At 31.7% G+C, this 11760-nt stretch overlaps 2 protein-coding genes across 2 annotated transcripts; one reads left to right on the top strand and one right to left on the bottom strand.

Annotated features, from left to right (window-relative positions):
* Window positions 1–242: 242 nt before the first annotated feature.
* Window positions 243–2131, bottom strand: Brn (beta-1,3-galactosyltransferase brn). The gene is made up of 2 exons (XM_076308685.1): window positions 2024–2131; window positions 243–1954 (listed from the first exon to the last, which is right to left on the bottom strand). The coding sequence occupies exon 2, from the start codon at window positions 1900–1902 to the stop codon at window positions 490–492; it is 1413 nt and encodes a 470-aa protein (XP_076164800.1). The 5' UTR covers window positions 1903–1954; window positions 2024–2131; the 3' UTR covers window positions 243–489.
* Window positions 2132–3205: 1074 nt separating this feature from the next.
* Cdc27 (cell division cycle protein 27) lies at window positions 3206–10925 on the top strand. The gene is made up of 13 exons (XM_076314454.1): window positions 3206–3368; window positions 3898–3973; window positions 4074–4221; window positions 4290–4673; window positions 4744–5068; window positions 5156–5344; window positions 5440–5686; window positions 5770–5950; window positions 6040–6265; window positions 6350–6477; window positions 6633–6954; window positions 7030–7177; window positions 7791–10925. Exons 1-13 carry the CDS (start codon window positions 3345–3347, stop codon window positions 7916–7918), a joined length of 2526 nt encoding a protein of 841 aa, XP_076170569.1. The 5' UTR covers window positions 3206–3344; the 3' UTR covers window positions 7919–10925.
* The last annotated feature ends 835 nt before the right edge of the window (window positions 10926–11760 follow it).

The raw sequence follows: 11760 nt of genomic DNA, 5'->3' as shown, positions 1-11760 counted from the left end.
ACATTGAATATATTCAATATATTGATATTTAACATCTTTTTAGTATTGACTGTAATAACTTGTACTAATATTAGTTTTCTGCTTTGTTATTTACATAAAAGTATTATAATAACCGAATTCTGTCTAATGTCTTGTTATGTACATAAAGACTGACTAATATATTTATATCTGTTTTAAGTATCAAAGTGTTTCTGAATCTATTTTTTTACATTAAATTAATTCTATATAAAAAATATTTAAAATATTTTTATATACTTCTTTATTAACTTGCATTCTATTATTTAAATATAACTTACATTTAATAAATAACACATTTACTATCTTTTTAATAATAACTTAAGGTAGTTGATAAATAAGTATTATAAATAAGAGCAACTACAATTATCAAAATATTGATTTGATAATATAAATGGTATGGAACCACAATAATGTTTCTTGTTTATTCTTATTTAAAAATTGTATATAATAATGTTTCCAGATAATAAATATTTATGCATTACCAAGAGCTTTTTGTTCATTCCATACATTCAGTAACTCATTTGGATTTTCATATCCATGAGAACTTATTACATACTTATAATTAAATTTTGTATAATCCTTCTTATAAAAATGAAATTCTTCACAATGAAAAAGCTCAATGTCTGCTTTCTTTGCAACTAAGCCCAAAAAAACATCATCAAATTTGAAATGTTTTGTATAAAAACTAGTATAATACATGTCCAAAAGAGCTTCTTTGGATAATATATATGCACCACCTGTAACATATGGTGGCCATAGGTGGTAAGGGTACTCATTAAGAGAAACATACCATTTAGAAGATTTATGACGATGGGGTGAAGCTACAACTACAAACCCTGCAAATAACCTAACATCTTCTGGAAGTTCAAAATCAAAAATTTGTCTTCTTCTTCTCTTCAATGTAAGTTCATTACTTACAAGTTTTGCTTGGGTAAATTTTACATTGTTCCTATATTTTATATACTTTTGTGTAAAATTATTGATAAGTCCAGAAATAGTATTTGAAGTCTTATTATGAACGTTTTGTTTTAATTTGGGAGTAATATTATCCATAGGAAGTGTTTCTTTTAAGTTTTTTGGTATAAATGAATATTTTTTATTCGAATTATAAACATTTTCCTGTGGAATTAAATTCATGATATCTGATTCTTCTGTTTCCTGAGAATCTTTAATTTCTCTTTTATGAGCTCCAAATTTTTTGGGTTCTTTCAAATAATCTGGATAGTTAGCTGGATTTCTTATGAATCTCAAAACATTTTTCACCGAAACATAGATATCATCATCAATAAACATATAAAACTTTGAATTTGAACAATGTTCTACTAACCACTTAAAACCCATCATGGTTTTAATAGTGTTATTGTAATATGTGTCTGTGAAATTTCCTTGTACAATATCTTTATATTTTGCAGCCTCTATCTCTACTTTTGCTTGAAGTACATTATCAGATGGATGTACACCTAATATAAAAATTGTTCTTGAAGGTACATCAAAGAATCTCTTTTCAAAACCCCAAGAGTTTCTAATTGCCAATCTTCTTTCAAAATGTTCTATGGCAGATTTTACTACGTATACAACACGAAAACTGCTATATGCTGCATCTATGCATTTTTGTTTATTATCTAGTACAAATGTATAATTGTACTTATTTATAGGATCAACAGTAGGTTTTTCATTATGTCGTAATGCATTTACAAATTCATGTGTACTGCCTTCATAAGGATAAACAAAATTTGAATCATATGTGACTTCAAGAAAATGTGTGAATGCTCCAAAAAAATCAAGGAGCATGATAAAGCCAATACAAATGCAAACATATTTTAATCTGATTTTTGAGGCAAGATGAAAACTTGTGTGGAAACAAGGACGTAATAAACAATACATCTTTGCAGTGTAAAATATTACATAATCATAGTCTTTTTAGTATTTATAGAATCTGTAAAACAATACGTATTTATTTTATATTTAAATACGTATTTTAAGATGTATCTAAATAAATACTTACACAGTTACCAAATGTATAATTTACAAGCAAAATTGCTTAAATACACTTTTTTCATATTAATATCTTAATTAAATTAATGTTTCTCTTTTAAAACGTTACTTTAAAATTGTATTTACAGTAAAATTTATTAAATATATTGCTTAAGTTTAAGATGATATGCGTTTATTCTTATTGCAATGACTAATATTTGTGTAACCAATTGAGATATACATGTATATATATATAAAAATAGTAATTTAAACCTATTAATTTATTTATGTATTAAAATTTGTTAAATGCTTAATGAAGCATATGTCATAATTATCAAATTTCTATAAATATTGTGATACTATTACGGTAAGAAGTCTACGGTAAGAAGTTGCATTTTCGTGTTACCAACCAAACGTAGTAAAATTATTTGTTTGGATTTTCAAAAATTGTCTGGCATTTTATAATGCTTTCAAAATCAAGTGTTAAGAGAAAGCATAGAGGAATATGATAAACATACATATCTGCAGTTATTACTGCTAATGCAGCATGTTCATATACCTATATAGTAATTATTTTAACCCTTTGAATCGTGATTACTCTTGGTCGAAGTAATTCGCATGAACGGCGCGTCCAGCGGTTGCGATCGCTGTAGACAGAATATTTTTTTACTAACGTGAATTTTGACGATTGAACGTACAAGGTACAACTAAATTATAATTGTAATTCTTTTATCCCGAATTAAATAATACGAGAAAGTTATTTTTGAACAGATGTATACGTGTTTACAGTTTGCACCAATAACTTTCTTTGGATGGATATATGCGCCCATAGTCCACATCAATAGCTTTCTCTACTCATATATGCATCCATAGCACTCAAAGAGTTAATACCAATGTCATGAACAATTTTTCAAGTTTTAATGATTTAAAATGTATTTCCCTTATAAGAACTTTAAATAATATTTGCACAAATATTTATTAACACGGATTATTATGAAAATTTAGTTTTCGCATGTTCTGTGCGTTTAAAAAGTGTTAATAAAATACGTTGGTAATCAATTTAACATTATTTATATTTGTATAGCAAAGCTATTGAACATGGACATTTGCTCTCTGAATATAGCTACAACACTTATGTACATATATCTATTAATTTCTTTTAGAGATGACGTTTCTGTAATGTTGGCAAACCTTTGTTCTGAAGTCAGTTGTTCACTTCAAAAGAATCGGAGCAAAGATGGACTCCTAAGAAATTTTTATACACAGCAGTCATTCGACTTTGGATTTTCTTCGTTAAATTTCCTTGAAACGTTTGAGATTATTCTTATATGACCGAGCTTGCCGTGTGAACGATGATCGTACAGGAGCCAGTGCAGGTAAAATCATTAGAGTTTAGAAGGAGACTGCCAGTGACGTGCGATTTTCTATCGGGGCGCATCCACACTTATTGATACTGACATCAGAAATTTAAACTGTTTGTGCGTATATTTCTTTCTCAACAAGAAATGGATTTCAAGATTTGCGCAGTATCCTATGATGTTGTATTTGTTTGGTGAAATTATACCTTTTAGCAAGTCATCAAGATTGTATCCAATATTCCAGTAAATGCATTTTTCCGTGAGGGTGTACTTCTTTAGGGTTGTTTGCTTTTACGAAATGGACGTAAATGGAAGGGGATAGGACTATAAATAAGTACAAACGTTTACGACGTTTATGAGTTTTTTCTCGTATTTTATATCTAAATTTATAAATTTGGATTACTTTGAATTTGTTATTTTGTAGACTATTAATTATATAGACACCATGTATGTATTTCGTGTTTTGTAGGAGCATAATAATTAATCACTTTCATTGTTGTATATTCACACATGTTTTGTCAGTATATTATGCTATATATAATTACAGGCAGCCATATGGCATTGTTTAAATCATTATGCTTATCCAGATGCAATATTTTTAGCAGAAAGGTTGTGTGCGGAAGGCAAGTTTTTGATCTTTTTTAGATATGACTTTTTAATTAATTAATTTATCTTTGTATCCTATAATTATAATATTATGTTACTAATTGAAGTATTTTATAGTTGACACTGAAGAAACTTTATTCCTTTTGGCAACATGTTATTATCGTTCAGGACGAGTTAGACAAGCTTATGCATTACTTTCTAAAAAATCCCCAAATTCTGCACAATGCAGATTTCTCTTGGCAAAATGTTGTTATGATTTAGAAAAGTAAGTGTAAAATTACTTTATTTTAATGTTTTTTTTATGTTACTATGTCCCAATATTTAAATTTTTAGATATGCAGAAGCAGAAGCAGCGATAATAGGAGGATACTACAAACAATTGAAAAATTTAGAAGAAATCATAACTCAGTTTGGTGAACATGCATGTTTTTCACTTCAGATTATAGCTAAGATTTATTACAAAATGATGCGCACTGCAAAGGGAAATGATGCACATAAATTGGCTTTAAAGTTGAATCCGTTTCTTTGGCATTCGTTTGAAGAATTGTGTAATGTTGGTGAAGTAGTAGATCCTGCAAAAATTTTTCAGTTAGATAAGTTAGACAATTTTGCAATGTGCCATGGTAGTATATCTACTCCCATATATGCCACTGAATCTGATCTCATTGTACCTACTAATAATTCAAATGGTACACCTACTACAAATGGCACCAGTGTGTATGTACACATTTATTGTGGCAATGTATATATGTTTATATCATGTTACTGCATTATTTACATCTTTTAGTACTCCTGCACAAATGACAACAGCATCAACTATAATGAATGGTATAGGACCTGCTATACGGTTATATTCTTCTGCAGATGAGAGCCCACAAAACTTACCTACACATTATAGTAATTGTTCTTCGATATCGCCAAGAGCTAAACTTCCACGATACCGTAGTATGTTTAATAATACTATGAGCCCTCTTACACCAAGTTTTGGTATCTTACCTTTGGAAAGTAATACACCCGAACCAACAGTTCTACCTTCACATACTACTCTTACAGAAACTAATGATCAGAAAAGTTTAGTAAAACGTGTCACTAGTTTAAGGGCCCATGTGGGGGTAAGATTTAAATATCAATTATCATATTTTTAAATATGCAACACATATCGTATTGTGCAATGTGTTATATAATGTTTTATTCCACAGCAATTAATGTCAAGAAAAGAAACACCTTTGCAGCAAGGAAAACCAGTATTTTCACAGTCGGGAAATACAAGTAATAGCGCTAATATTGTAACAGTAACGCCTACTACTCCAACACCTGCAGCACCAACACTACAAGGTACCAATGTTAGGCGTTCATCAAGACTCTTTAGTCACAGCTATTCAGTGAAGGTAATTACTTCTTTTTTTTTAATTTTCATTTCTGAATATATTTAAATATTATTTGTATATCATTTAGAAGTACAACTGATATATTTCTTTATTAGGAAAATAATAAATCTCCTAATAGAACTAAATTTGCTACACCTAAATCACCATCTCGAAAAACGAAGGCTAGACTTTCAAAGACTAATTTAAATAAAGCCAGTTTTAACGAGTTAAATGAGAGAAATCGAAATGAAAAGGAAAAAACGGAAACTATCACATCAGAAAAGGCTGTAGCTAATGTAAATGCATTGAACAATCAAAGTAGTATCAATTTCTGTGCAGTAACACTTCAGAAACAATGTGCTGGTATGTTGTAACATCATATATTTGATTTAAAAAATATATTAATTGTCTTTTTAAACATAATTATGTTTTTCTTATGTTTTTAGAGGGTTTAATGTCACTGCTACGTGAATTAGGATTGGCATATCAACATTTAAGTCAATTTAATTGTACCCAAGCCGATGAAATATTAAGTATTCTCCCAGCACGACATTATAACACAGGATGGGTGTTATCAATGTTAGCTCGTGCACATTTTGAGATGATAGATTATAAAAAAGCTGCTAGGTAAAAGTCCAGTAAACTTGTATTTATTAATTTAAATTTAAATAAATTGATTTCTATGAAATTATAATTTAACATTCGTTGGTATATAGTTATTTTGCAGAAGTGAGACAACTGGAACCTCAAAGGACTGAACTTATGGAAATTTATAGTACCGTTTTATGGCATTTGCATGCTGAAGTACAGCTCTCTACTCTTGCACAAGAACTTGTTTCCGAAGATCGCAATTCCCCAGCTGCTTGGTGCGCTACTGGAAACCTATTTTCTGCACAAACAGAACATGAAACAGCAATTAAATTCTTTCAAAGAGCTATTCAGGTATGTTGGGTATTTATTCTAATCTTCACTTTATTAAATTTATCTATAACTAGAATGAAAGTTGCATGTTTGAAAAATTTATAGGTAGATCCCAATTTTCCATATGCCTATACACTTCTTGGTCATGAATATGTTATGACAGAAGAATTGGATAAGGCCATCACTGCATTTCGTAACGCCATTAGGCTTGATTCTAGGCATTATAATGCATGGTAAGTCTTTTTAAACCAAATGTATAGATTTTATTAGAGTTTTAAAGAAATATTGACCACAGCCATCTAAAATATTAAAAACTCAGAAATGAATCTATTGGTTTGAGTAGCACAATTGATTGGGATAATTACAATTTATGATTTTTGTTTTGTAGGTTTGGTTTAGGAACAATATTCTCCAAGCAGGAGCAATATAGCCTGGCGGAATTGCATTTCAAACGTGCATTGCAAATTAATCCGCAGAATTCTGCGATAATGTGTCATATCGGTGTTGTGCAACATGCACTAAAGAAAACTGATCAAGCTTTAAAGACTTTAAATACTGCGATCGCAAACGATCACAACAATACATTATGCAAATTTCATCGTGCAAGTATTAATTTCTCAATTGGTCGACACGCAGAAGCGCTTAGGGAATTCGAGGAGTTGAAAAATATTGTACCCAAAGAGTCTCTAGTCTATTATTCGATAGGAAAAGTAAAAATTATTATTATTTATTTACATCATGTTGCATGTTTGGCATTTCTTTATTTATGTTCATTTTTTGTTTAGGTGCATAAAAAGTTGGGTAATACACATCTTGCGCTAATGTACTTTAGTTGGGCGACAGATCTAGATCCAAAGGGTGTAAACAGTCAAATTAAAGAAGCTATATTGAGTCCAGGTCAAGGAGACGAAGAATCTCCGGCAACTCAATCAGGTAATTAATCTAGGATATGCAAGAGGAGATTACGACCGAAGTCCGCTTTTTGGACGAAGTTCAACGGAAAATGTAGGGGTCGATGGTATACGCAATCCTAGAATATTAGCCGTTAATGGTCATCAATTTTGATAACAAATGTTTTTAAAGAGAATCTTTTCATCTTCGCTGAAATTTTAATGTTTTCCATAATTGCTCTCTTATATAATCTCGAACTAGAATCCTGAAGACCGATGTTCGAGTCTTGCAGATGCGATTCTGATTCTGTTACATAATTTTTTTCGCTAAAGATCCCTGGTTTCAAATTGGATATAGTTATAGTTATACTAGATATAAATTATGTCATATTAACTCATTTTTAACTAGAGTGTATAAGTAAGAGGTAAATATACAAAGCAATAGCTTACAAAGTATCATGGCATCTGAATATTAATCAGGGTAACTGTATACGTACAGGGAGCGTTTTTGGCATAAAAATTATACAGTCGACGAGTTAATCTCAGTTCCATTTTAAAAACGCTCGATCAGATCACGACTTCTGTTTGATAATTTAATTTTCAAACATTTATTAACATTGTTTACGGAATCTTTTATTTCTGTTTTATGCATACAGACGAACCACAAGCGCAGAATAATTCGATGGAACAGGAGATTGAAAGCAACAGAGAAGGAAGTGCTCCAGGTTTGGCCGCGAATGTCTCAGTCGAAGCTCATGCTGATGACAGCGATGATAGTTTATGAAGATAACCTGTTGTGTGCAAGATTGCTGTGGAATGAAGCATTATTGCGCGTCACTATTTATCTTTTCTATTGGTCCGATCGATCAATTTTTCAAAACCAACTTAGCTCATTCTGAATTCATACTTTCGCGCGCACTCGTCAATTTCATCTAAACAGTGCTTTGTTATTAGACATTTAATATTTATAATATTCTTCTTAGTCTCGTAGTACTGCGTCCCTTGGGTAACTGATACAGACACTGTCTTTCCATATTCTGGATCGTACATTTACTTTTCTTTTTGTATCGGCCCGTAAATGAATACGTTACGAATAATCGATATCCTCCGCGAAAGAGAGAAATTCCACAATATCATCCATTTTATCGATTTGTACATTACGCGTTTCTCTGTATATTTTTTACGATTACTCGTCTTATTTTTATATATATATATATGTATACGTTCGAGCGTTTGATCACTTTCGTTAAGGATTTACGGTTGAGTACAGACTGTATTGCGTTTGAAGGATGGGCGAGTGTAAACGTAAGCATGCCGTAAGTAGATAGGGAATATAATTAATTAACTGAGTAAATAAGTACGAGGAAGTGTAAATGTAAATTATTATTACTGTATTATCAATATTATTATTACCATTAGTGCTATCAGTACTATTATCCATATAATTACCACTGTTGATTTAGTGATCACGGAAATATTTTTTTGGCCATGTCGATGGCCATTGAACGATCGTGCAATTCTCGTCGTGAAACGGTGTCGTTGATCTGAATCGATCATCTCAGAACTTGTACACTGTTCGTGGTTGTCATTGAGTAGACGATTTCGATGACCGTGGGACGAGTCAAATCTGTCCGTACTCGCAAATGTTTATTTATCGGGCATCTCGAAAGTCTATTGCACATATTTATTGATAAGCCGCACCCATTGTTCGAAATAAAATACATTCTATCAATACAAATTTCTCTGTTCACACTGATTAACAATTACGTTCTGGCGCGCCTTAAAAATATCCAAAACTTTCGTTTAATATCACACGATCTTCAACTTATTATACAAATTTAATAACGTACTTCAATTATTATTATTTTGACCCTCGCATTGCGATATCAATATTTTACAAGGAAACTCCGGACAATCCAATAAATTTCTGTTTTAGACTTTCCTGAGGGCCCACGAACTATCCGATTATTTAATTATATGCAGCGGAATCTTTATCGTGGTGTGATTATCGCACGACGATATTCTGGCGATTCGCGTTTGCCGAAGCATGCTTGTATACCACACGGAACGATGTATTAACGTGTCTCGTCGGATTTAAAAAACGTAGAGGTGTATACTTGAATGACAAAGTGATATACTTACGCGAACGCTGCAAGAATCATTTGCTCGGAAGGAAGTCGTAGCATTTTATATTGTATACATTCGAAGGGAAGAGAGACGTAAATGAGACAAATAGACGAATTGCCGACTAAGACGTGTATATATATAATATATAAGTATACATTTATGTGATACGGCATCTCGTCCCCTTTATTTTTTCAATTAAAGCGTATCCCAATTTTGTCAAGCCTTGCAGCTCGACTTGTTTGTTGGTAACATTCTCTGTACGGTGTATTGTTATACATACTGGTTGAAATAACGTCTAAACCACCGAGTATGTGATCATAATCGTAGAGGGAAGATTGTTTTTCCTTACTGTCGTCTAGAATCCAACGGAATAGAAATTTTATTTTTATTTCTTCGAGTTTCTTGCAAGGTCGTTTTAATTTTTCAAATCAACGATTTCTAACACCGTGACGTTCCAAGTCACGCAAGGTCACGATCCACTTTTGAAAATTCGTTTTCATGTCCAACCTCGTGTGATCTTGAACATTATTTTATATCCATGTATCGTTGAATTCGTTCTTCCCTTTTATCTAATCCAATTATTAACGAAAAAGTGTAACATGTTAAAAAGAAAGAAAGAAAAAAAAAAAGAATCATGTTTACTTGGAACCAATTTCGAAAGAAACGAAGATTAAAAATACTATTTTTACAATGTTTGATTTTACACGAAAAATATACTACCTCTGATATTATTTTATAAACTCGCCAATTTCGGCGCTATTTCAAACGGTGTTTGCGCAACAAACACGTTTCAAGCAACAATTAATTATAATTTGCGTACGAGGCTTAGAAAAATAATAGTGCTAAAATTGAAGAAATTCAAGTTCTATTAGTTTCGCTTTAATCCTTCGGGTATGCCTTGGGATAAGCATTTCTCATTGTGTGAGACCTAGACAAGTAAAATGAGATTCCCAGGAAGGAAATTCATTGAAAATGCACTTCGATTTACGTTTATCTCGCGGATCGTTTCTATTTCGTTTTTAAGATAAGGTTGATACGTGTATATACATACATTACATCCTGTTTAGGGTTTCAAAGCTCTGTGAGCCGTGAATTGAGATACGCTTTTCTATTTCATTTTTCATTGCTAACATTTTTTTTGTTTTTCATTTTTATTTAGTTCTTCCTCTTTCTTCCTTTTTCTTTTTTTTTTTTTCGTTTAACTTTATTTATTTATTCCGTTTATTATTCGTTTTATTTCATTTCGCACTCGGTTAATGATGGTAACACGACTGAGAGGAGGTTGAGAAATTGGTATTTTCTTTGTTATCCGTTCGATTGTGTTTATAATACGAACGTCACCTGTGACTGTTGCCTACGAGTTCAATACGCTTTTTAGTTGTAAGAAAGGAAGCGAAATCACCGTGTTACACGGTTCGAACAGGAAATGTTTACATTTTTGCGATGCATGATACATTCGAATAAAACAGATTCTATGGAATGTCTTTTTAACTTTCGCGAGCAATCAGGGGAGGAATATGCAATGTTTTTGCTTCATCTGTCTGATTCTTGTAATAGTAATTAAACAAAATCAAGTTCAAGCAACTTAAGGAGCGTTGTCGTGTTACTCGTTACAAACAGATGTACGTGCAAAAATAAAGGCCTGCACTTTGTATGATACACTACCATTCTTCTTATTCTTTTATACAAAATTTACTCGTCTCTTTCAAAAGGTTTCTATGTTCATAGCGTGCCCTATTTGCAATAACTTTTTTCTTTTTTTTTTTCGCGACAACGGTTATCACCGATCAACTTTGACACGAATCTTTGTTTATACAAAGTAAGTGACGAAGAAAAAACGATATGAATCCGTATTTGGGATTTAACGACACAAATAAAACAAAACACCATCCTAATGTCCTGAGAATACGTAAAAAACACTTAATTTCTAAAAGAAACTTTTTGATAAAATTTATAAACGATTAAAACCAAACTGAGTTTAGTGGAGATTAAAACCACATTGATTTTCTTCTTTTACATAATCCATTGTAAGTTTTCATTTCTTGTATATATATAGTATATACACAATTATCGTGAATTCATTGCGTACAAGAAATACGTCCAATGAGTTTTTGCACACACTATCCGTCAATTTTGAAGGAAAATTTCGGAAGAAAATATCGACAAAAAATCGATCACTTTGACCCCTGTCGAATCGTGAATGGCCCCAAATAAAAAGCGTCTCTCCTTTACGATAAGAGACGCGAGTCGTTGGTAATAACTAAAAGTGGAAAGTGGAACATCTTGGCGAGCTTACAAGAAATACGTCCAATGAGTTTTTGTACACTCTGTCCGCAATTTTGAAGAAAAATTTCGGAAGAAAATATCGACAAAATATCGATCACTTTGACCCCTGTCGAATCGTGAATGGCCCCAAATAAAAAGCGTCTCTCCTTTACGATAAGAGACGCGAGTCGTTGGTAATAACTAAAAGTGGAAAGTGGAACATCTTGGCGTGCT

The sequence above is a fragment of the Ptiloglossa arizonensis genome, chromosome 1, assembly GCF_051014685.1.
Source record: "Ptiloglossa arizonensis isolate GNS036 chromosome 1, iyPtiAriz1_principal, whole genome shotgun sequence".
Lineage (NCBI taxonomy): Eukaryota > Metazoa > Arthropoda > Insecta > Hymenoptera > Colletidae > Ptiloglossa > Ptiloglossa arizonensis.
The sequence above is the reverse complement of the archived record's forward strand: the minus strand, read 5'-3'. Positions and strand labels throughout refer to the sequence as shown.